The 27,204-nt window shown below is 42.9% G+C and overlaps 1 protein-coding gene across 3 annotated transcripts in view; it reads left to right on the forward strand.

The window, feature by feature from the left end:
• Positions 1–14,455: 14,455 nt before the first annotated feature.
• PCDH10 (protocadherin 10) overlaps positions 14,456–27,204 on the forward strand; it is a 97,427-nt gene continuing 84,678 nt past the window's right edge. For all 3 annotated transcript variants that reach the window (XM_089672206.1, XM_089672205.1, XM_089672204.1), the window contains exons 1-3: positions 14,456–17,476; positions 18,748–18,806; positions 19,300–19,406. In XM_089672206.1, coding sequence (XP_089528332.1) covers positions 14,975–17,476; positions 18,748–18,806; positions 19,300–19,406 — 2,668 coding nt within the window. In that variant the 5' untranslated portion in view covers positions 14,456–14,974. The remainder of the gene's footprint in view (positions 17,477–18,747; positions 18,807–19,299; positions 19,407–27,204) is intronic.

The following is a 27,204-nucleotide window of genomic DNA, read 5'->3' on the forward strand; positions in this document are numbered from 1 at the left end:
GAAATCTCCTCCAAAGTAAATGGCATCTATCACCAGGCTTCCTTCCAATCATGTCTGATCATCAGATGGCAGCGCACACACACTGACTGCTCTGCACAGGGACCCCTCTGCCTGGGGACATCATAGGAAATGCTGATGTGAAGAAGAGCTAGCAATTAGAAATGATAGACTGAGAGCCAAACGAATGTGATGATCGCAGCTTGTAGAATGGATGCCCTTTTCCAATGTCACATGTACCTTCAAACCCACCCATTTAACCCCTTTACGAACGCCTGACACATATGTGTATCAGCTAGACATTTGCGCCCCCACATGCTCCACACATGCATTCAGTGGTGTATTTAGGTTTTGTGCTGCCCTAGGCAACACAAAATTGCCCCCGGGAGAGAACCTGACATTGACCAACAACACCACCCCATCCCCCCACACCCGAAAGAGCCTTCCGCTACCATCACCCCCATACACCGACCTCTCCCCTCCCAGCCAAAGACATATTCACAGCTCTGGACATCCCCAGGAACGAGATTCAAGCAGCCCCCAGCCTCTCTCAGACCCCAACTAGTTCCGAAAACGCATGTGTCCCTTCTTCCGTCCCTTCTTCCAGGGGGGCGGTGCTGCCCCAGTGAAAAATGCCGCCCTAGGCAAATGCCTTGTGATAAATACGCCCATGCACCCATGCATGCGTCACTGGGTGGGTGTTGTTTATACATTGAGAGCACACTCACTGCACACTCTCAGCACTAGGACTGATGGGTGGGTGGAGGGAGTAGAGGGCAGGGCCGAGCCAGACTGTGCCTCGGTCCAGGCTACAGATCAGTAACCAGTCAGACCAGTTTATGATCTTGCCAATGCCAATCCCCTCGGGCATTCCGAACTACTTAAAGGATTGCTGGTATGGGTGGAAGGGGTTAAAGCAGTTGTAAAGTAATTTTTTTTAAATTTTAATAAAGAGGAGGTGTATCTTATTTTTTTTTTATTACAAGTACTTGTATAGCGCCGTCAGTTTATGCAGTGCTTCACATATATATTGTACATTCACATCAGTCCCTACACCCATGCAAGTGTGCTCTCAAAATGGGCTGTGTGCATCCACAGACACACACAGTCCGCCTTACCCCCACTCTCACCTTCTGCGCTCAGTAAAGCCTGTGAATACAAGTAGAGAGGAGAGCGTGGCTGCCAGAGGGGAAAGAGAGGTGTGGCAGAGAAGTGTTAAGCAGAGGGGGGAGGCACAGACACTGTACTGTATATATAGTGCTGCACAAACTGCTGGTGCTATCTCTCTCTATCTATCCATTCAGTCGTATCCAACCCTTGGCGATTGCATGGACCGTCACTCGTAAGTGACTTTTTCCAGGAATTCTCTTTGCAATTATTTTACATGGTAGGTTGCCAGGTCTTTCCCCAACCCCTACCATGCAGGAGATCCCGCATGGCAAGGGATGAAACTAGGACAATTTAGAAAGAAGCCAAAATAACCTACCAGCATGTCTTTGGAGTGTGGGAGGAAACCGGAGTACCCGGAGGAAACCCACGCAGGCACAGGGAGAACATGCAAACTCCATGCAGGAGGTGCTATGGTTGGGAATTGAACCATGACCCATTTACTGCACGGCAGACGTGCTAACCACTAAGCCACTGTGCCGCCCATTGGTGCTATAGAAATCCTTTATAATAATAATAAATCAATGAAGGTAAAAAAAACCCATTGACTTTAGAACCACTTTAACTGTTCTCTAAGGGTCAGTTCACACTATAGAAACGCAGTCCAGATGTGTTTTGGATGTGTTTCTGCCTGCACATTTTTTTACGTTTTTGATGTGTTTTTGACACGTTAAGGTATGTTTTTGATGCGTTCCAATTAATTTTGTCCCCTCTCTTTTTCTTCAATTTAAATAGGGACATGTGCGCTCCAGTGTGTTTTTGGTGCGTTTTGATGCGTTCTAGTGCATTATTGTTGCGTTTTACCACGTTTCAGTACAGTTCTGTGCAGGAAAAATGCAGCATGTTCTACTTTTTTCTGCAATCGGAATGCGCTGAACCTGCAAGCACTGATATGAACTATGACATTGACAACCATAAAAGTTACTTTCTGTGCGTTTTGGATGCAGAAAAAAGCACAGTAAAACACATGTAGTGTGAACTGGCCCTAAAACAGTTCAAGGCATGCTATGATTAATAACTGTCACAGTTGCTTGTGCTCTCCACAGAACTCAATGTTTAGATCCAATTTAAGCTGAAGTTTAGCTATGCATTTTCTAACATAAGTACATTGGTTCAGCTGTACCATACCTGGCTGATCTCTATGGAAGCTGAAATCACTGTAGTGGCCACCGCTCCTGGGTCCTGTGTCTCTGTCCTGTTGCTCACATAGTGATCACAGCAGCTCATTTATGGACACCATTTCCAGAACACCTTGCATTTTTTTCAATGAATGCAAAGTGTTCTCTGTTCGGATTAGGTGGAGATCATGCTGTCACCATCCAGCTTCGCAACCTTCATCCATTCAGAGAATTCCTTGCAGTCATTAAGAGAAATGCATGGCGTTTTGTGAATGGTGCCAATGCTGAGTGAGGGGCATGGGAGCGGGAGGCAGTGGCAATCACTCTAGCAGTGGTGCCTACTACAGTGATTTCCACCTTTCACACAGATCCCAGGGTAAAAGACTTGCATTGGTCCAAGCTGGTTGAATGTAACTATGCTATAAAATGTCATACCTAAACTTCAGCTTTGCAGCTAAAGAACTGATCCCATAAAGTCTTATACATGCTTTTAACAAATAGCAATGAGGGGAATGTATCAACACTGGAGAGGCCAGAATCGGGAGCAATCACTGAAAGCAATGTGCCTAGCACAGCCAGCCATGGATGGATCAAATCTCATCCGGTTCATGCTGATCCATCTATGAGCAAGCTGGTTGTACTAAAGTCCATCCATCCATCCATCCATCAACTTCAGTACAATCAGCCTGTCGGATTTTTTTGCATGCAATCACTGCCGACAGCTATAGCTACCAGCAGTGATCTTTGTGTTCTGCCGACAGGAAGGCTTCCCACTTGCAGAACACAATAGCGGTGCAGTGAGGATTTCCCCATCAGCAATGACTGTGTTGATGGGAGAATCAATCTTTTTTTTTCCTTCCACCATGGATGGAAGGAAGGGAAATTGTATAATCTATGGGCTGATTTAGAATAGAATTTGCTCCTGCAGGATATATTAATAAAGCGAAAAATATTTTTTGTATCATGGTGTATGGCGTTCTTGTTGTCAGTACAATTTGTTGATCTGCTGGAGATGAGCTGAGCCCGCATCTCAGATGTGAATGTAGAGTGTGAAGCCTGATCTCACCATATGAAATATTTGACATTAGAATCTGGAGCAGATGTGCATGGCAACCAATCAGCTTCTAGCTTTCATTTCCAAAAACTAACTGAGCAAGCTGAAGATAACTGCTGATTGGTTGCCATGAACACTTGCTTCTGTTCTCTCTGCTCCAGTTTTGATAAGTTCACTCCAATGAGTGATCTGTAAAGTGTGTTTACCCTGAGCCACCAGTTGGCAATCTTTTTCTATTACTCCAACTGCCGAAAGCCAAGAAAATCTGGTGCAGCTCTGCGATGAAACCAGTCAGCTTCCATTTTTTTTTCTCAAGGCTTAATTGAACAAGCTGAAGTTAGAAGCTGATTGGCTGCATAGCTGCACCAGTTTTTGCACTCTCCAGTTTTAGTAAATCAACCCCTATATCTCTTTATAGTGTCTTATCAAATAAGTCTGTGCTTAGCAGCTCTTAAAAAGAATGAATCCCATAAGGTCTTACCCTAGGTTCACACCAAAGCATTTTCTGCAGCGTTTTGCGGAAACACAGTACAATACATTTAACATGATTTCCTATGGGACATGTTCACATCTGCGCTTTTTCACCGGGTGCGTTTCTAAGGGTCCCATTGCTCACTGCCCAGACCATAGAGCTTGGTTGGCATTTGCCATTGAACACCAGAATTGGCAGGTCCACCACTGGCACCTTGTGTTTTTCACAGATGAGAGCAGGTCCACCCTGAGCACATGTGACAGATGTGAAAGGGTCTGGAGAAGCCATGGAGAATGTTATTCTGTTTGTAACATTGTTCAGCATGACTGGTTTGGTGGTCAGTCAGTGATGGTCTGGGGAGGCATATCCATGGAGGGACATACAGACCTCTACAGGCTAGACAATGGCACCCTGATTCCCATTAGGCATTTGGGATGAAATCCTTGGACCCATTGTCAGACCCTACATTGGTGGAGTCCTGGGGTCCTCCTGGTGCACAACAATGCTGGCCTCATGTGGCGAGAGTATGCAGGCAGTTTCTCAAGGATGAAGGAATTTATACCATTGAATGTCCCCCATGCTCGCCTGACCTAAATCCAATAGAACATCTCTGGGATATGTTTCGGTCCATTCGACGTCGCCAGGTTGCACCTCAGGCTGTCCAGGAGCTCAGTGATGCCCTGGTCCAGATCTGGGAGGAAATACCCCAGGACACCATTCATTATCTCATTAGGAGCATGCCCCAACGTCAGGCATGCATACAAGCACGTGGGGGTTATACAAACTACTGAGTACCATTCTGAGTTCCTGCAATGAAATTTCAGCAAAATGGACTAGCCTGCTGCATAATTTTTTCACTTTGATTTTTGGGGTGTCTTTGAATTCCTCTGTAGGTTGATAATTTTCATTTCCATCAAATGATGGGGCATCCTTACGTTCGCAACACATTTCCCAGTCCATTTCAGTATAGAGAGCCAGCATGATATTTTTCCCCATTGAGATCTGATGTTCCTTTAATTGTTTTGAGCAGTATACTACCTTGCTTAATTACCCAAGAGCAATGGGTGGTGTGCACAGTGCAGTAACACACTGCAACCAATTAACAATACTTTTTCAGCTAGGGAAATACAATCTGATGGTTGCTATGGGTTACTGCAGTTTGATTTAGTAAAGACACTTGTGCTCACTAAGTAGTAATGAGTTAAAATCCCAGAGGATCTTATTCATTCTGATCTATTCAGTAAGAAGAAAAGCATTTACTAAAGTACATACTTCAGTGATCCAGAACAACCAATCAGCAGTCTTATTTCAAGTAATCCCTGTCACAGATGGTCACGATTGGACGCGTTTCGCCATTCCAACTTCCTCTAGGAGGAAGACGGAATGATGAACCGCGTCAGATCTTGACCATCTGTGCTGTCAGCATGAACGCCGGCACCACATGGCCGGATCACATGACCGTTGCTGCGGGATTCCTATTCAGAAGAGTGTTGGGGATTACTAAGATTAATCTTGATGATGATGAGATCAGAAGAAGAGTGATCAATACTTTATTGGATGGATGGTGATCTTGTTCTGTGATACTGAGGTGGAATAGCCCACTGTCAGTCCTGTAATCATTCAGCACCAAGGAGTTTGATTTTCCACTGCTGGTTACTCATTAGTATCTTGTGAGTGTTCAATTTGATGGGGTGTTAGTCACTGGAGGATCACAATGATGGTGAATTGAACAACCTTAAAGGAATATCACAGCAATGAAATTAACTGAAATTTATTTCACACTTTGCACACTTTAGTGGAAGTTTCTTTATTTCTTTTCTCTTTATGTGTTATTGATTTATATATGATCCTTTGTTGCTTTGGGTAAAATTAATTTAACTGAGTGCTGTTATGAGGAAGTTTTAATTACTCATATATTTGTTTATTTTTTATTTAAAATGAAAGTTCTGTTACACTTTATGTATATATTTTGTTGGGATTTCACTTTCTCCATCATTCAAAGCACGGGGCTATAGGCTGTTTTTGTAGCTTATTCATATATATTTTTTATTATTTCAACCTGTCATCAACTTTGACAAGCTGCATGCAGTAGTGCTGGGCACTGCACCTGTACTCTCGGGAGCACTAAAACACCAGGGTTGCATGTACAGTAGCTAGTCGCCCCCAAGATGAAATAGGATTGCTATACAGTCAGGGGCAGACTGACAACTCATGGGGCCCCCGGACAATAGGGGATCATGGGGCCCCTGTGCCTTACCCAAACTCAAAAAAGCCTATGAAAAAGGTACCAGGGGCATCTCATGGGGCCCCCTACTGACCCCGGGCCCTTGGGCAGTGCCCGAGTTTCCAAATGGTCAGTCCACCCATGTATACAGTATCAGTGGCGTCCCAAGGCAGGTGCAGGGGGTGTGTGCCGCACCGGGTGACACCTACCTTAGGGGGTGACACCAGACTTGCTCCACAAAAAGGAAAGTTGTAAAACAAGCCGTCGATCCCCGCAGGATGGATCGGATCTGCAGATTGGGGAGCATAATGGATCGGACTCCAATCTATTATGCTCAATCCACAGATCCGATCCATTCTGCGGGGATCGTTGGAGGGGGTGTCACCAAGTGTTATCGCACCCGGTGACACCAACCCTAGGGACACCCCTGTACAGTATATACAGTATACAATCTTAGTGTACAATCTCCTTTAGATTTACCAAAACTATGTAATTTGAACATAAGCCTGAACAATCTGTCTGGCTTGTGTCCAACCAGGCAGTTGCTTGTACAACATAGCTGCGGGTAGATATAAAGGAGATTGTACAATTAAATTGTATAGTGTATGGTCAGCCTAAGTGCACACTTTCCTTACACTACCGCTGGATCTTTGTTATAGAATGACACCTTCCGACAGGTCTTGTGAGAATGTCGACAGCAGCAATTTATTGAAGAAAGCTGATGTATTACATGACATAGCAGGGGCGGACTGACCATTTGGAAACTCGGGCACTGCCCAAGGGCCTGGGGTCAGTAGGGGGTCCCATGAGATGCCCCTGGTACCTTTTTCATAGGCTTTTTTAAGTTTGGGCAAGGACACAGGGGCCCCATGATCCCCTATTGCCCAGGGGCCCCATGAGTTGTCAGTCCGCCCCTGTGACATAGTATTCTGTAACCATAATGCAGAACTGCATTATTTACATTTGTAATACACCCTCAGTGTTTATCATCTCTTTCAGTGTTGCTTCCCTGAACTTCCTGTTTTCACAGGAAGGAGTTAGGCTAGGTTCACACTTATTCGGGTGTTGGAATTACATCTGTTCCTGCACCTGCAACCACCCACAGGCAAAAGTCAGGGCAGATGTGCTGGGCTGCCAATCGTTCGTAATGGCACCCCCATACATATAAACAATAGGGGGTTATTTACTAAAATCTGAGAGTGCAAAATCTGGTACAGCTCTGCGCAGAAACCAATCAGCTTCTGGGTTCTATTGCCAAAGCTTAACTGGACAAGCTGAAGTTGGAAGCTGCTTGGCTACCATGCACAGCTGCACCAGATTCTAAGTGCACCAGTTAATCAATTTTTCCTGCAGCTACAGCAGCCCATTCAAGCGAAATAGGCTGATGTGCCTGCGCAAATGCACCGAACGCACAGGTGTGAATCAAGCCTTAACAGTGGACAGTGCAGGTCTCCATTCAGTCTATTAGCTTGAAGTAAAGATTGGGGTGAAGGAATGAAGAGCAGGGGTGTGCCTTGCCATCCTAAGCTCCAGGGCTGTGTGTTTCTTTTGATAGACACAGTGTAGAGTAGTGGTCTCCAAACTGTGGCCTGGGGGCCGGAAGTGGCCCTTTGCTTGCCTATATCTGGCCTATATCTTCCTCCCACTGACATCAACGATGGGGCATAATTCCTGCCACTGATATTAACCACAGGGCACTATCTTTCCTATTGACACCAACAATGAGACATAATTCCTTTCACTGACACCAACAATCAGGCACTTTTCCTTCTACTGACACCAATAAAGAGGCACTATTCCTCCAACTGACACCAACGATGGAGAACCAAAGATGGGACATTGTTCACTCCTACTGGACACAGTCTGGCCCCCCTAAAGTCTGAAGGATGGTAAATGGGCTCTTTGTTTAGAAAGTTTGGAGACCCCTGGTGTAGAGAGAGACACAACGTCAGTCCCTGGATGCAAGGGTGACTCCATAGATTGTTGCAAGAGAAAAGAGCCACCCCAAAACTGGAAACCAGGACAGTGGGCATGGCACCATCTGAAACTGGAACTTAGGCAAGGTTTAACAAATAAAGAATTTGCATACTCAGTATGATGTGGTCACACCTGTGAGGCTGCGCTCTGCATTCACTGAAATAAATAGACTGTCCTAGCCAAAAAAATGCAAGGAAAGAAGTCCCCAACTCTGCATTTAAAATTGTGTCTCACAGAACGGCATGGTGCTTTGCTGATGCGTAGGGGTGCCATAAAGAATTAATGGCGCCCTATGAGCCTGCTAAATTTCACTTGCACACAGGGGACACACGTAATTGTACTCGCATTGCCAGCATGCAGTAATGTCAACCTAGCCTATGTGATTAAACCAGCTGCTTAAAAAACTGAGAGTTTAATATGAATCCTTGGTAGAGTTTTTCCAAGCTCTGTCCCCTCTTTCCTAATGACTATACTGGGGGTTATTCATATCAATGCCATTCCTGCTGCTGCTGGGGTGGTGGAGAAAACCAAGCACACAATGTGATTTCACTTGACAGACATGCCTTATATTTTACTCAATGTAGTAAAGAATATGAAATAATACAAGCCGTGTCCCTGCTGCTCCCTATTGAAGCCAAATGGGCCGGTGTAATAAAAGGCAGGTATGTATGAATGTAATCAGACTTTCCCATGAGGGGTATGGTTGGGTGACAGCAGCACAGCCCATTATTACAGTATTATTATATGTTTAACAAAGTGTATTCTATAAATAACTAGTCTTTTTTTCCTCTACAGACTTTCAGATATTACTAAGTGCATTTCTATTCATTTCAAGACAGATTTTTGATGCGGAAAAAATGACGCCCACCGATTAACATGCCTTAAACACATTTATTTGTTTTACTGGGTGGCATTGGTGAGAGCGGCTACCAAGTCCTCCTTCTGAGTCACCATCAGACAGATCATAGCTGGCTGGGTTATACCTCCTCCCTGTCTGCTTGCCACTGACATCCCATAATAGTCAGGGCTTGGCACACAGGGAATCCCATGGCACCCTGCAGGCAAGGTGACAAGGATGTGATTCTTAGCAGCAGAACACAACAGGAGACTCCTAGACTTCCACTGTGCTGTGACTGATTTGTACAGCATGTGTGCCATTACCATCACAGCTTATTGTCAGTGAATGGAGAATGTGCACTTACTAGGTGTCATCCATGACATGAATGATGATTTGATCTAGATCATAGAAGATTGTCTGCCCATCTAAAGGTGGTCATACACTGTACTATCTGATTGCACAATCTCCTTCAGATCTACCTTCAACTATGTCCTGCAAGGATGAACACTGTGCTGTTTATTCTCCCTTTTTGTTATTAAAGTGGACTTCCAGCCGATTCTGTAATTATTAAAAGTCAGCAGCTACTAAAACTTTTAATAAACACACACTTACCTGTCCCAGGGTCCAGTGGTGTACTCACCTGCTCCATTCCTTCTCTCCTCCACGGCGCCGGCATCTCAGTTGTGGGCACCAGGCTGTGACAGCTTGTGGCTTCACAGCCGGGTGCCCACTGCGCATGTACGAGTCACGCTGAGCCTCCTGATTGGTCCATCAGTCTTCTGGGACCTGTGAAAGTTCCCATAAGACTGCAAGAGGAAGGAGGGGGCTGAACGTCCGGCTCACTTTATTGTGGTGAACTGAGTCGGAAGTAGGAGTGGGTACCTGTCAAAAACAGGTATCCGCTCCCCCCCAAAAGGTGCCATTTATGACAGTGGAGGGGGGGAGGCTTCTGCTTTTGAGTGGAACTCTGCTTTAAGTGGCTTGTTTGTAAAAAAAAGTGTAGTAAATATTGAAAATAAAAAAGCATTAAAAAACATAATACAAGGACCTACCTGCCTGGGTTTGATTTACTTCAGTCTAGGTTCACACCTATGCAGGGGCGGACTGACAACTCATGGGGCCCCCGAGCAATAGGGGATCATGGGGCCCCTGTGTCCTTGCCCAAACTCAAAAAAGCCTATGAAAAAGGTACCAGGAGCATCTCATGGGGCCCCCCACTGCCCCCGGGCCCTCGGGCAGTGCCCGAGTTTCCAAATGGTCAGTCCGCCCCTGCACCTATGTGTTTTCCGCTGCGCTTTGCAGAAACGTACAGCAGTCCATTTAACATGATTTGCTATAGAACAGGTTCACATCTCTGCGTTTTCACCTGGTGTGTTTTTTGGAAAGGGTCAGGGCCAGTTCACACTGCATCTGTTTCAGTTGCTTTTTTTCCTGCATCTAAAATTCACAGAAAGTAGGTTATATGGTTGTCAGTGTCATGGTTCACATCAGTGCTTGAAGTTCCAGTGCGTTCTGGTTGTGGAAAAAAAAAGTAGAACATGCTGCATTTTTTCTGCACAGAACTGCACTGTAACGCGGTAAAACGCATCAAAAACACACTGGAATGCATTAGAACGCACCAAAACACATCAAAAATACACTGGAATGCACATGTCCCAATTTAACCCCTTGACGTCGATCGCACGCAAATATGTGGCCTCTCGGCATCTGGGCCTTGATGCAGAGTGGCCGCATATTTGCGTGCAATTAAAAGTGACATATGTGCTGAGAGCGCACGCCCTGCACGCTCTTAGCATATATGTCCGCTACTCTCGGAAAGGTCCAGATCTACCCTTTCGATTGGGACCTTTTCCGATCATGTGACCGCTGTGACGGTGAATCACGGTGGTCACATGAACCTAAAACCCCACCCTGCCTCCCGGCTTCTGAAACTCTTAAAGGGCCGGGAGGCGCTAGCACCAAGAGGTTAAAATGAAGAAAAAGAGAGGGGAAAAATAGAACTGGAATGCTTAAAAAATGCACTGGAACGCATAAAAATGCATAAAAAAACACACTCAGAATGTGGAAATAACGCACATGCAGAAACAAATCCGGAACACATCTGGACTGAGTTTATAATGTGAATATAAATGCAAAATGTTGCATTTTTTGTTCTATAGACTTCAATGGAGATGCTGAAGAAAAGCATGTAGTGTGCTTTTTGGTGCATTTTGTGTTTTATTCTGCTCAGCAACAAGCTGAAAAAATCCCCTCAAAACTCAGCAAAAACACAGCAAAAACGTGTCAAAAATGCATGTCAAAGATGCAAAATGCACCGCAAAAAGCACTGCAAAAACACATCAAACGCAAACTGCATAGGTGTGAACCTAGCCTTATATGCAGTGTGGGAAATGCAGCAAATCCTGAGTGTTTCCCGCACAGCATTGAAATCACATCTTGTTCATGCGATCTGCCACTGGTGTCAATGTTAAATAATGACACCCCACAAAGGATCGCAAAACGCAGTGTGATTGCAAGAATTGGATCACTCATGCTTTCCAATTCCTGTGTGGCAAAAAAAAAGATTCCTGCACCCTTTACATGTGTGTGCAGTGCGAATTTAGCCCATAAAAATGAATGTACTGCAAAGAATCGCATGTGATTTGAACAGGAATGCAGTGTGATTCCTATCACAAGCACATGTGATTTCCCGCACCCCTATAGTGTGAATCCAGCCCTAAACTGGAAATGCAAAATCTCTTGCAGCTCACCTTGGTAGCCAATCAAGCTTCTAACTTAAGTTTGTTTAATTAAGCTTTGACGGAAAAAAAAACGGTTTCTGTGCAAAGCTACACCAGATTTTTCACTCTTCTCTTTTAGGCTACTTTCATACTGCTGGGTTGCAAAAATGCAGTAAAAATGCATTTGTGTTTTTGCCACGTTTCTGGTACATTTTTCACTTGATGTGGCTCAAAAGATGCACCAAAAATGCAATAGTGGGTGCGTTTTTTTAATTTTTTTTTTCCGGTGTTTTTTGTGCATTTTTCCATTTATTTCAATGGGGAGCTGCGTTTTTAATGAATTTTTGCCATGTTTTTGATGCATTTTCCATTCCTTTCAAAAGAAGGGTGCGTTTTTGGTGAGCTTTTTTTATTACACAAAACATACAGCAAAAATGCAGCAAGCAGGGCTTGTGTGAAGAGTTCCAAAGGATTTAATGGTCATGCATTTTTTTCCCTGATTTTTTTTAAAGCAAAACTGGAAGTAAAACTGATCAGTTTGAAAGGAGCCTTAGTAAATCAACCCTTATTGATTGGATTGCTCAACTGTGTCCACCTATTGCACAAAGGAGATTGTACAATCAGATTGCATAGTGTATGCACAGCTTCAATGTGCTACTGCTTCTAGCTACAGCACTATAACCATCCAACCAATAATCTGATTGATATAAGTATCGAAGGATCTGCTTGGACAGCAAAGGAACCCACAGCAATGAGCTTCATGTATGTATATATATATATATATGTGGAGCGTGTGTGGTTCAGCCACCCCCTGGCTGGTAGTAGTGGAGGGATCCCTGCTCCCCGGTGGCGGGTATAGAGCCCTGTGCCCTCTGGATGACGTGTGTTCCATGACTCGGCTCCCCCGACTCTGCGCTGGTGCTCGGTGCTTCCCCGTGCGATGTGCCAGCCATCATCCCCAGGAGGAGAGGAAGGCTTCCCTCCCGTGATGTAACATCTCAGCTGGCCTCCCCCAGGTCTCTATTTCAGATGTGTCCTCGGAGGATGTTTTCACATCAACAAGTGACAGTGTTACACCTTTTAATGTCCTAAGTGCAATGTCACCATGGTGCTGAGAAATCCCAGCAATGTCCCCTGTGTCCCGGGCTGCCTTCGTGTGCTTTCCGAAAGATAAACGTGAGCTGCCTCCAGCTATTTATATATATATATATATATATATATATATATATATATATATAGGGGAGAGGAGGGGGAGATGATTGAGGAAGAAGGCAGAAAGGAAGAGAGGAAGGGAAGGGAGGAGGGAGGTGGGAAGGGAACGGAAGGGAGGAAGGAAGGAAGAAAGATAGCTAAATACTAGATTTATGGAAGGAAGGAAGGGAGGGAAGGGAAGGGAAGGGAAGGGAAGGAAAGGAAAGGAAAGGAAAGGAAAGGAAAGGAAAGGAAAGGAAAGGAAAGGAAAGGAAAGGAAAGGAAAGGAAAGAAAAGAAAGAAAGAAAGAAAGAAAGGTAAATACTAGATTTATAAATTGACAGATATAAGAGATATATAGATAATGGTGAGATAGATAGATAGATAGATAGATAGATAGATAGATAGATAGATAGATAGATAGATAGATGAAAGAAAGAAAGAAAGAAAGAAAGAAAGAAAGAAAGAAAGAAAGAAAGAAAAAGGAAGGAAGGAAGGAAGGAAGGGGAAGGGAAAGGAAAAAGATAATTATAGGTAAGATAGATAGATAGATAGATAGATAGATAGATAGATAGATAGATAGATAGATAGATATGGTATACAGGTAGATAAATATTTTGGTATATTTACACATATACTGTATCTTACATGATGAATGTGTGGAAGTTATATGGGAGGGATAGATGGATGGACGGATGGATGATATGCAGGTAGATAAATAGATCGGTATGTAATAACATATACTGTATCTTAGATGACGAATGAAGGAAAGTTATATATGATGGATGGATGGATGATATACAGATCGGTATGTTCTCACATATACTGCATCTTAGATGATGAATGAAGGAACGTTATATATGAAGGATGGATGGATGGATGGGTGGGTTTGATAGACACATAGATAAACAGAGCCGTATATTATAACAAATGCTGAATGTTAGATGATGAATGTAGTTGCATATGATGGATGGATGGATGGATGGATTGATGGATAGAGGATGGATGGATGGATCATGTGACACACAGGTAGATAAATGATCGGTATGTTCCCACATATACGGTACATTAGACGATGGGTGAAGGAGGTTTAGCGATGATGCTAGAAGGAGGATTGAGCAGTCATTGGTGCAGACAGGTCACTTTCCTCATCAGATAACGTATGATCGGCTGTAGAGGAGTAGCGGTAACGTAGACCATGGCGTGTAGAGTGATACCTGCCTGTGTCTGTAATTACAGCGTGCAGGGAATGGAAGCCTGAGCGCCTTCTAACTTTCAGAGTACGTGGCCACGGTCTATGGGAGCATCCCATCCCGCACACAGGTCATTGATCCCCTGTCCCTCCTGTGCTGGGTCCTCCAGCAGTCGGCTCCCCTTCCCATCAGAGAACAGGAGGGGGGAGGACTTTTTCGAGAGTGATGATCAGAGGCTCCCAGTCCCCGTCCTCTCCATTCTACCCCGCTCTCCTAATGTCAACCCCTGGAGGCAAAGAGTGGCCTCTCTACACTCGCACACACACACTCACACACTCACACACACACTCACACACACACACAGTCCTTCGTATGACGCCGCTTTGCTAATAGAGTGACGTGCCGGGAGCAGACCACGCCTCCCTGGTCATCTCCGGCCTCCCATTGGTTGGCAGGAGGAGGGCGCTGCGCAAAAACAGCTAAGCTGGGAGCTGGGCGCTCAGACACTGGCAGCAGAGATGACAGAAGCTGGAGCAGGGACAGCTCAGTACAGGTTCCCAATATAGAGAAATAAAAAGAAAAGTCACACCACTCACCAGGATCACTATGGAATCTATGGAGTTGGGGGACTACAGGAATTAAAAGGGGGACACCTTTTCAGTCTTTTTTTTTAATTTTTTCACATTTTTGGTGTCTTTTTCTATTCCTGAATTTGAATCTTGATGTTCATCAATGATTAAAAATCTGTAGCAGAGACAGCATGTGCGGATCTGTCATGGAAAGGACTATGTGAGAACATTCAGCCGGGACTGTTGACTTGGGATTTATGGTTGGCAGAGGAGAATAAAACAAGGGGGATTGTACTGAATCCTGATGAGGGGATGTCTCACTTCATCTGCTGCACACTGACCACAGGCTGGATGTGGGAGGAATAAAACAAGTGCACTTTTCCTTTTTCTTTTTTTTTTTTTCTTTTTTACTTTTCCATTCATCTGTTTTTGATTTGTTTTTCTGGTCCTGGAGATGATTGTTTTCTTGTTGCTGGCGTGCATGGTGGATGGAGTGCTGTGCCAGCTCGCCTACAAGGTTCAGGAGGAGAGGGACCATGGTACTTTCGTGGGGAATATCGCTGAGGACCTGGGCTTGGACATTACAAAGCTGTCCAGCAGGCGCTTCCAGACTGCACCCAACTCCAGGAGCCCCTACCTGGAGCTGAACCTGGAGAACGGGGTGCTCTATGTCAAGGAGAAGATTGATAGGGAGCAAATCTGCAAGCAGAGCCCGAGCTGCCTGCTGCACCTGGAGGTCTTCCTGGAGAACCCTCTGGAGTTCTTCCGAGTGGAGATCGAGGTGCTGGACATCAATGACAACCCACCGGCTTTTCCCGAGAGCGACATCCAAGTGGAGATCTCGGAGAGCGCCACCCCGGGGACCCGCTTCCCTCTGGAGAGCGCCTACGACCCGGACGTGGGCAACAACTCCCTGCGCACCTACGAGATGACCACCAACAGCTTCTTCACCCTGGACGTGCAGACCCAGGGCGACGGCAACAAGTTCGCCGAGCTGGTGCTGAAGAAGCAGCTGGACCGGGAGCAGCAAGCCCTACACAGGTACGTCCTGACGGCCATGGATGGTGGCATCCCTCAGAGTACCGGCACCGCTCTGCTCACCATCAAAGTCCTGGACTCCAACGACAACGTGCCGGTCTTCGATCAGTCCATCTACACCGTGCCCCTGCCCGAGAACTCCCCCCCGGGCACCTTGGTCATCCAACTCAATGCCACCGACCTGGACGAAGGTCAGAACGGGGAGGTGGTCTACTCCTTCAGCAGCCACAACAGCCCGAGGGTGAGGGAGATCTTCAGCATTGACCCCAGGACGGGTCGGATGGAGATCACGGGCGAGCTGGACTACGAGGAGAGCAGCATGTACCAGGTGTACGTCCAAGCCAAGGACCTGGGGCCGAACGCCGTGCCCGCTCACTGCAAGGTGCTGGTCAAGGTGCTGGACCTCAACGACAACCCACCCGAGATCAGCTTCAGCACGGTGAAGGAGGCGGTCAGCGAGGGGGCCCCTCCCGGCACGGTGGTGGCCCTCTTCAGCGTGACGGACAAGGACTCGGAGGAGAACGGGCAGATCCACTGTGAGATCCTGGGGGACGTGCCGTTCAGGCTCAAGCTGTCCTATAAGAACTATTACACCATTGTCACCGATGGCACCTTGGACCGGGAGCTGGTGTCTGCCTACACGGTGACGGTGCTGGCCAGGGACAAGGGCTCTCCACCGCTCAGCTCCACCAAGTCCATCCAGGTCCAGGTGGCCGATGTCAATGACAATGCCCCGCGCTTCACCCAGGCGGTCTACAACGTCTATGTCACCGAGAACAACGTCCCGGGGGCTTACATCTCAGCGGTCAGCGCCACCGACAAGGATGAAGAGGACAATGCCGACATCTCCTACTACATCCTGGAGTGTGACATCCAAGGCATGTCCGTCTTCACCTATGTGTCCATCAACTCGGAGAACGGCTACCTCTATGCCCTGCGCACCTTTGACTACGAGCAGCTGAAGGACTTCAGCTTCATGGTGGAGGCAAGAGACGGGGGAAGTCCTCCTCTGGCCAGCAATGCCACCGTCAACATAGTCATAGTAGACCAGAACGACAATGCTCCTTCCATAGTGTCCCCCCAAGGTCGCAATGGCACTGCCAAGGAGCTCCTGCCCAGAACCGCCGAGCCCGGCTACCTGTTCACCCGTGTGGTGGCTGTAGACTCCGATGAAGGGGAAAATGCCCGGCTGACCTACAGCATCCTCAGGGGCAATGACATGAGTCTGTTCCGCATGGACTGGAGGACCGGGGAGCTAAAGACCGCTCGGAAGATCACCAGCAAGAGGGATCCCCACAGACCCTTCGAGCTGGTGGTGGAGGTTCGGGACCATGGACAGCCGCCGCTCTCCTCCACCGCCCTCATTCAGGTCCAGATAGTGGACAGCTCCGTAGAGAGACAAGGTGGGGAGCAAAGGCCCAGCAGCCGCTTCAATGACACAGCCTTAGACCTCACCCTCATCCTCATCATCGCCCTGGGCTCAGTCTCCTTCATCTTCCTCCTGGCCATGATAGTGTTGGCCATCAGGTGTCAGAAGGAGAAGAAACTCAACATCTACAGCTGCCTGGCCAGTGACTGTTGTATGTGCTGCTGCTCTTGCTGTAGCAGGCAAGCCAGGGCTCGCAAGAAAAAGCTCAGCAAGTCAGACATCATGCTGGTGCAGAGCTCCAACGTGCCCAGCGCTACCCAAGTGCCAGTGGAGGAGTCTGGCAGCTTCGGCTCTCACCATCATAACCAGAACTACTGCTACCAGGTCTGCCTGACCCCAGAGTCTGCCAAAACCGACCTCATGTTCCTCAAGCCCTGCAGTCCTTCCAGGAGCACAGACACCGAGCACAACCCCTGCGGGGCTATAGTCACAGGTTATGCTGACCAACAGCCTGATATCATCTCTAATGGCAGCATCCTGTCCAGTGAGGTAAGCCACTTACTTTCCTATTTATGTCACGTCCATTTCTTCTGCACCCATTGCTTTCCCTCTCTTCTTAATAGGTTAACGCCTTACAGAACTTTTCCTCTTTGTAACCAGATGTTACTGAGCCTTGGTTATCTGCAAATCCCCTTTACCAAGATCAAATCCCTGACATCTCTGTCTAGAGTCCCATCATCTGCTTTCTTAGAAATCCACCCAAATCCCCTTGTTTTATGGCTTGTCCCTGTCATACTTTGCCTTTTTAGATGTTGTTGATTCATTCTAGAAACCCCTGCATAGTCCATCTTAAATCTTTGCAGCCTTTACTGCTGCTAGAATTGCCCATTTGATGATCATAATAATATATTAGCAGGAACTGTGACTTGGTATGGCTGGAATGTGGCTGGCTGTGCTGTATGATTTCTTGTTCCATCAGGATCTGCCATTAGAATTCCCTTAGAAAACTGTTGCAGGCGCAGCTCACACTGCTTGAATGTGAATGAGCCCAGCCTGGCATTGAGAAATTAGAGAGCTATCTGTCTGCGCAGGGACACCTTAAACTGATCACCATTTGTGGATTCATCTGTTGATTGATTTATTGGAAATCTTTTCCTTGCTGCTCATAAGTAATCTCTGTAAAATCCTGTGCGAATATTTATGCAGCAGATCACTGATATATGCTGATATTAATCTGTGGCACATGAACAGTGTATGAGCATCATAAAATATAAGAAAAAGTCAAAGCGTTTATTTAATGATTCCGTCATATGTCGGAGATGTGAATTGTTATATTCATTCTATTGATATAAATATATTCATAGATGAGTTATTTTGATTCTGTAAGCCCTTAGCATTGATGCTATATATGGAAACCTTTCATCTCCTGCAATCATTGATATTGGTACATGGAGACTTGTACAGTATGTCTGCTGTAATCCCCACCCAGTTTGTGAGCACAGTAATAAGTGCATGTGTCTATCATGGGCTCAAGAAATGCCATTACTTCTGGTTATTCCAGAAGGGGAGGGAAAAGTAGAAGGGGGGGGGGGGGGACGTTAGGTGATGCGGCTGCCCTTTTATGTTTGTATATATTCTGCCATTGAACCCAGCTCACTGAATAAAGAAGCACTTTCAATATTTTATATGCTCCAACTGCTGGGGGCCTAGACATCTCTGTATACTCTTTAATCAATCATCCAACCCAGTAGCTCCGAGCTGTTTCATATTCCATATTGCGGTGACATTTAGAGTCCAATTGTGTCTCATTTATTTTTTAGAATAAACATCAACGCACTGAACTCAGTTATCTAGTTGACAGACCACGACGGGTAAACAGGTATGGAATATACTTGGGCGTGTCATTTTTTTTTTTTTATTCATTTGTGTTATTTCTGCACAGTGGACATTAGTGTGGCTAGTAACGTGGTATTAATCATTTTGTCAATAAAAATAAATTTCCATTTATATAAGGTCATCCCCAGAACACCAAGGTTAATGAGTCCTAGATTCAAGGATAAATATTTCAGTGCTGCCCCAAAGAACTCCTGCAGATTCCTGAGTTGGTGGCGTGGAGGTTTAGAAGTGACAGAGAATAACAGACAAGCTGTGTGAAATATTACACTTCCTCTGCTGTTTTGCCCTCACCTGCCTTGCTGTTTTGTGATATATCCTGTCTGTGTCATCTTGTTGAGGGGGAAAGTAACACTTGTATTGCTAGCATACTGTAGATCTAAACAGCTATTCAGTGCAGCTCCCAAAATGTCCATAGGATGGCAGAAGAATATCTGATTTGCTCATTCTTCTCAATGCTGTGCTGTTTGTGTTTGCAGTTCTGCATTCCAGGAAGCAGACATAGTAAGCTCTAAGGATAGTGGGCACGGAGACAGTGAACAAGGAGACAGTGATCATGACGCCACTAATCGAGGTCAATCCTCTGGTAAGTCTGATGAGAGTACAAATCAAAATTGGTCCTTTATCCCCTCCATTGCAAGACTTACACACATCAAGTGTCATAAATACATATGGTATACCAGTCAAAGTTTTCTATACATAACAAAAAAAAAACACAATTTCAGTAAAAACACTGGATATTAAAACTGTAACCCAGGATGTTTTGGCTTTAACTTGAGAAACAGGTATATGGATTTGTGTTGGTTTCCATGAGCAATGGCATTACATCTTTTTTTTTTCTGGTTATAACAAATCAGCTTTAATATATAAAAATAAGCACACACAAATAAGTGATTCCTGAATTTGATGCATTAATGCTAATGCTAATACTATAAGATTGATTTGGCATTATCCACATTATCCAGCTAATCTTGGATTAGCCAGTCATTCTTTAACAGAGTCATATGCAGAGCTGTCACAGTATATTATGAAGAATTTCACCTGCTCCATGTCCTAATTATTTTGTTTTTGATAAGTCTAGGTGGCTACCTATCCATATCTATATATCAATCTGTATGTGTATCTATAGATAGGTAGATAGATAGATAGATAGATAGATAGATAGATAGATAGATAGATATCAGCTGTATGCACATTTGACACTATATTTAGCTAGGGCAATGTCAAATAATTAGTGGCTGTCATTTCAACAATAGCGTAACAGGTTTGCTTGTCTTGTGTGCACTCTCGATATGGTGCTTTTGAGGATTATGTCTCCGAATCCTTCTCTCCCATGATCCTGAATGTGTCTGATAATTGCAGCCAGTGTCTATAGAAATGCACTCTCCAGCTGTCCCCTTTCTCGCCTCCCCTTTCCACCCAGTGCAGTGTTATCCACACTATTACCCCTGGCTAGTAGCAGACACCAGGCTGAGTTTATGAAGCAGACGTTGCTGGAGATATGAGAGCCTGTGTCTTGGCCTTTGCCTTGTGTGCAGTTTGCTGCATTGTATGTGAGCTCCAATGATGGGAAATCCTTTGAATAGAAAAGGCTACACTCCAGGCCCCCTTCTATTTTTACAAGTCATTAATATGCAGGCCTAATGAGAGTTCAGGAGAGCCAAGAATCCCTGGAGGTCGCTGCTCCTTGTGGGACTTCATGCTAAAGTGAACAGAGCGTCTATTTAGTGTCTGGGAAACTGCACACTAACTAAGGCTTGCCAGAAGTTTACATTCAGCACAGAGAATCCTTTATTTGGGCCCTATATGTGGGGCTCTGATTTATTGTTGTCTTGACTTAAAGAGATCTGTCTCGACCTATTTTATTATAAAGCCGGTTATTAATGTAAGAGCTTGAATAGGATTTAGCAGCAGACAGTAGTCGGACTTTGTTACGTTTTTTCTCTCAGGTTTTCAAAGCTGGTAACCCAGCGAAGCTTAAAAGGGGTTAGTTTACCAGAATAATAGTTTGTAATTAAGGAGCGTACAATATTTAATTGGCATCTGTTATGCAGATCAACAATACACAGAAAATATATGCAGCCGACTAATTAAAAAATGTGCAATTAAACGTAAGCAGGCCTGGCTCCCAGATGCCTTAATAGGCAACAAGTCATTATAAGGGTAGTACATGGATAGAGATATTAAAATAACTTAAAATATAAGAAAATGTAATCAGCAGATTAGTGTATGCAAATAGAAACTGCAGACTCATCAGAAGAGAAATGAAGTGGAAGAAGACACTAGGGAGGATGTTAACACCCCATTGAAGCTGAATATAGGTGTTATTTATTCATGTTAAAACTCCCAGAAGGCAAAACCAATAAACAGCAGAATAACCATTAACAGCTTCTGAACAGACACTTTAGATGTATGCTGTGTTTTCACTCACCTGTAGACAGTGAGTATTTATTTGAATCATACCCAGACAAAAGAACGACACAAGTCTTGTAAATAGAGTTTTTATGATACAAAATAAACCACGCGTGTTTTTATGTTATTAGTAGAATTTTTATGGTATTGTTATTACTACGACCAGTATTAGGTATTTTGTTCTTTGCAAGTTTTGATAAGTTATACCCTGATATTGTCTGGTGCTTCTGATATGTAGTTAAGGAAAGGAGAAGAAAGAAAAGAAAAGAGAAAAGAAAAGAAAAAAATATATATAAAGGAAAGATGTTACAGAGACAGAAAAGCCAAACTGAGGTCAGCGTATACATACTGAGATAAAGAAAGGAAACAAAGATAAAAGGTGCATGTTGCCTGCTCTTTGTTGCTTTTAGTTAAAAAGAAAAAGTTAAAAGGTAAAATGCAGCCAAATGGTGAATAATCAGCCAAAGCATCGCCTGTGGTCAGTCATTTGTTGCTTCTTTTACTATTGTTTATATAAGCAAGTGATAACCTTTAGGCAACCACTAATGAGCTTTGCATACGTCTTCCCTTTCTGCTGTTTCCCTTACTGGAACATAAGTGGTTAATGCATAACCTGTGAAGCATTTGAAGATCAGTAAATGTATAATACCTAACATATTTATTTCCTTGAGTAAGCAGAGAGAGCCACAGGTGCTTTGCCTCGGCTCCCTTACAGGCTCTTCTAGGAAGTACCAGTAACATGGTATACCAGTTGTGTTAAGTGGGTACAAGTGATATTAGCCTCACTGCTCTTCTGTTTTATGACATGCAGCCAGCTATATCCCCAGCTGTGGTTGACTCTGGCATACTATTGTAAAATCTATGACTTCTAGCTTCTAGAGAAGCAGTGATGTTTGCTCTAACTTAGCATATATATCTATAGAGAAATATGGCACCTATATTGTCATTGATCTCAGATAATTTGCTCATCTTGGCAATTTTATGGTCCATTTAGTGAGTGGACATTAATTTATACCTTGTCTATGGTAGTCTCTCAATTTCTCTGGTCAGTGGTCTAGAGCTCTGGTTTAATATGTTCAACATTTCAGTGGCTTATTGAGCATCATGGTGTGTGATTTTTAAATCAGACATGCTTTCAGTCCCACACGGTGTATGGGAATCTACAATTCAGGAATGTTGAGTATGACTAGAGTTATCTTCCTGTGATAGGAGCGAATAGAGTTTCAGTTTAAATACCTTCACCATAATGAAATGATTGAGTTAGACAACTCATTTGGAAATAATTTAGGCTGAGCTTAGCAGCTTGATCGGCCCTGCTTCGCCACGCAGGCTCATGCAAGTGATTTCCATAATGTGGTATCAGAGTTTATGAATTGCAAGGCCATAAAGCCATAATATCAATCATTTATCAATGAGGAAACCAAAACACATTTGATGGCAATCACTAACAGACATGGTTAGTTATCTGTAGGCAGTAAAGTGAATTGCACTGAGGGAAAGATAATTTGGGGGAATTAATTATAAAATAGCAGTTGCTAAGCTACTCCGCTGACTTCATATGATTATTTAATTCCCTTTTTAACTCCGTAGTCCACATAAGTGTGTGATATAAATTAAAGACAAATAAATGACAATGAACTCATTACTGATTGGTAATTGTTAGTTCTCTTATTAATGAGCTTAGTAAAATGTCAGCACCCAATTTACTTCACACAACTGTGACTTATATCAGTATACTAGCTGTATCTGGCACTATAAGATTGGTTGAGATTTAAATGACATAGCCTCATTCATCTTATGTCTATAAGGCCATGGTCTGACCCTTTGACTACAGGTCATGACCCCTTGGCATCGCATCAGTGTTGGCATCTGTCCCTGAAGTTGACTGCACAGCAGTGAAACAATTCGATGAAATAGCATTAGATATTTCAGTTTTTTATATCATTATAAATTATTGGCATAATATGCGGGCTAATAGTCTTATTAATTTTTACAGCAGATAACACTAATGTGTTGCTACCCATAGCAATCGATTACAAATCGCCTTTTACTAAATTAGTTGGGTTTGTTGTGACTAGCTGCTTGTGCATTATGCCATCACTATTCTTTGGGCCAAGTTATTAAATGAATTAAATGAAGCCTTTTAAGTAGCTGGATTCTAGATTAGGATCTAGACAGCAGCCACCCGATGTATAGCGGATGCATCTCTCAGTCTGTTCGCAAGCCATTTTTCCCACCCTCTCCCTACCAGCAGATTCAAGCCCTTTGCCCTTCTCTCAGGGAGCGGGAACAATGTCTCATGAATAGATGTCACTGGTTGCATACATTTCTATTCTGCAGACATTGATTTAAAATCTGTAATTTATTTTAAAGACCTTGTTTCCTTTGCTGTTAAACTAATAAAACCTGACAGCTGGTAATCATAAACTATCTATCTATCTATCTATCTATCTATCTATCTATCTATCTATCTATCCATCCAATATGTATCTATTCTTTCTTTTTTTTTCTTTTTCTTTTTTCTTTCTTTCTTTCTTTCTTTCTTTCTTTCTTTCTTTCTTTCTTTCTTTCTTTCTTTCTTTCTTTCTTTCTTTCTTTCTTTCTTTTTCTTTCCTTCCTTCCTTCCTTCCTTCCTTCCTTCCTTCCTTCCTTCCTTCCTTCCTTCTTTCTTTCTTTCTATAATGCTTATATATCCTAATTATCTAGAGTACATATTGTACCTCTTTGCATCTCTCAGATGTGCCTGTCTAGTTATCCCTTTTTTTTTTATTGTAACCCTCTGCTCCTCATAATTCATACTGATATTTCTTTCAAGCCCATGTCTAAATTGTCAAAAAACTGTTAATCGTGAAGCACAGTCAATGATCATTTATAAGAAAGGATTAGATGGGGAAAAAAACCTCTCCAATTATTTTATACCTTCTCTTCTTATTATTTTTATTTGCACCACAAAGTATAAAAGATTGAACTTGTCGGTTTCTGTATAAAATGCTTTATGTTCCTTGTATGCTCCCCCCTCTCCCCACTCCTCTCCGATTCTTTAATCCCAGCTGCAGTTCACGTCTGCATTCTTCAACAGCTCACTGATCAGTAATTTATTTCCAGACTTCTGAATACTTATTATCAATGGAAGGTTAGAATTCAAGGCAGACTTACTATGTGCTACATTGCTTAATTTAAAATAAAAGTCATTACAAAGTGAGATTAATCTGTAATAAAAGCTCTTCCATTTGCTGCCCTTTACCACTTGTTGATGATTCTGCTCTTTTTTTTTTATTTTTACATAGTGCATTTATGGCACACGGATGACACAGGACAGTTAACATTATGAATCTAATTAGAAAAAGGAGCACTGGTGGAATACTAAGTAGGTATCATGAGCAAACAGCTAGAGAGGCATTACTTAATGCACAACTACCACCAAGGGAGAATTTTTTTTTGTTTCAAGAAGCTAAAAAAATTAATTAATGGACCGCAAAAAGCAAAAGTCATATGATGTTAACCTGCTACTTATAACATGCTCAGCTTCACATTTAAAAGTACACAAAACTATATTATTTTTGACAACAGTGTTTCATGGGATTCCTGGACAGAAAGGAACTGTGAATTGAAATGTATTATTCCTCATGCAACCCTCATAAATATGAAAACTTTGTTGACATAAGGAAGCTTGCAGTTTGTGTTAGAATAAACCAAACTATTTGCTGCATGATAAAATAGATTAATAATAGTGATAAAAAGCAGCAAGTTAATGCCTAATAAATTGAAAATCTAAATACAGATTAAAAAATAAGAAATAAAGGTCTTTCAATCTATTTTCGCTTTTCCTATTTGGAACAAACAAAGCAATGTTTGTTTGTGGTTCCCCTACCTTGTACTGTGCCTTGTATAATATTTATGTAAAGCTCTGTATACACAGTTGGCATGGGAAGGCGCATTAGCATACATATGGTATTGTGTACACAAGCATTACTGCACAGTCCCGATTTATAAACAACCCCACAGTGCATGTCTTTGTGCAAATCAATCAGCAGCCATAAGCCTCAGCACTCCTAACATCTCATCACTGTGCTTTCAGCTAGCAAATGTTTGAAGCCAGTGACAAATTGAGGTTAGATATGTGAAAAACAAACTCCTGGGTGCATTGTCTGTGTTTTCCTCCAGATACATAGTATATTGCATCAGTATACGCAAACATCATTAGGAAGATAGGACAAATGAGTATGTATCTGCACCACAGTGGAATAATGCACTGTCTGTAATCTTTAATAGACACATTGTTCAAATTATATAAGGCAGAATGAAATCAATCATTCAGAATGCAGCTTGTCGCTTAAAATGTCTTAATAGGTTTAAAGGACATGGGGGAGAACAGCTGCCAGGAGTTGCTAAGCACAAGTGTTTTCAGGAAGAGATCTAGAGATCTGTCAATAGTATCAGCATCGACATCTCACCTTACACGAACACTGAATTTAGCTAATCATGGTCATTTGCAACAGGAACTCGCTCAATCACAATAACAGAAGATGTGCTGCAAATGTTAGGTGTATGGAAAACAAAGCAATATATGAACCCTTCACTAGGAAAGTCCGATGTAGAGGTAGGTGGCTCCTACAATTTTATCACTTTGGTCAGTGTCAATTAAAATCTGAAAAGTAAGAAAGAATCCCACACATGCATTCTTCACAAATATTATTATTATTATAGAGGATTTATATTGCGCCAACAGTTTGCTCAGCGCTTTACAATATAACGGGAGACAATACAGCAACAATACAGTTCAATACAATCTAGGAGATACATAATAAAAAAAAGGGGAGAGTGAAGGACAGATTACATACATACATACATACATACATAAAATGTGTATATGGGTATCTTGATATAAATAAGAAGAGAAAGAAAAAATGGAAAAATATTAAAGGTCCATGCACACTGGCTTAAAAAATGCTGCTTCTAGAGAAGGTTAGCATTTTGCCTGTAGAAGAAACTAAAATTTTCCTATGTGTACATGCACATTAGTATGTTTAGAGGCATATTTTAAGCTCAGTGTTTAGAGGCAGAAAAAAAAGCTTAACTCTCCTAAAAATGCACAAAAATGCTCTATATAAATGTTTTTTTCTGGAGAGATGGTAGTAAGGAGATGGTAAAGAGAGAAGGTAGTAAAACGATTGTAAGTAAGGTAGTTAGGAGAAAAAAAGTAAGACTAAGGTAGAAAGAAGAGAGGAATGAAAAGGAAGGATAGAAAGAAAGAAAGAAAGAGAGAGAGAGAAAGAAAGAAAGAAAGAAAGAAAGAAAGAAAAAAAGAAAGAAAGAAAGAAAGAAAGAAAGAAAAGAATGTAGTAAAAAGATTGTAAGTAAGGTAGTAAGAAGAAAAAAAAGTAAGGCTAAGGTAGTAAGAAGAGAGGAAAGAAAGAAAGTAAGAAAGAACGAAAGAAAAGAATGTAAGTAAGTAAGTAAAGTAGTAAGGAGAGGAGGTAGCAAAAAGATTGTAAGTAAGGTAGTAAAGAGAAAAAATGTAAGGCTAAGGTAGTAAGAAGAGAGGAATGAAAAAAAAGAAAGTAAGAAAGAAAGAAAAGAAGGTAGTAAGTAAAGTAGCAAGGAGAGGAGCTAGTAAAAAATTGTAAGTAAGGTAGTAAAGAGAAAAAAAAAAGTAAGGCTAAGGTAGTAAGAAGAGAGAAATGAAAAAGAAAGAAGGAAAGAAAGAAAGAAAAAGAAAGAAAGAAAGAAAGAAAGAAAGAAAGAAAGAAAGAAAGAAAAGAAGGTAGTAAGTAAAGTAGCAAGGAGAGGAGGTAGTAAAAAATTGTAAGTAAGGTAGTAAGAAGAGAGGAATGAAAAAGAAGGAAAGAAATAAAGAAAAAAGAAAGAGGGAAAGAAAAAAAGAAAAGAAGGTAGTAAAAAGATTGTAAGTAACGTAGTAAGGTGAAAAAAAGTAAGGCTAAGGTAGCAAGAAGAGAGGAATGGAAAAGAGA

Source organism: Staurois parvus, unplaced genomic scaffold (genome assembly GCF_062004578.1).
Source record: "Staurois parvus isolate SC_StPar_1 unplaced genomic scaffold, SC_StPar_1.0 ptg000122l, whole genome shotgun sequence".
In the NCBI taxonomy this organism is placed as follows: Eukaryota; Metazoa; Chordata; class Amphibia; order Anura; family Ranidae; genus Staurois; species Staurois parvus.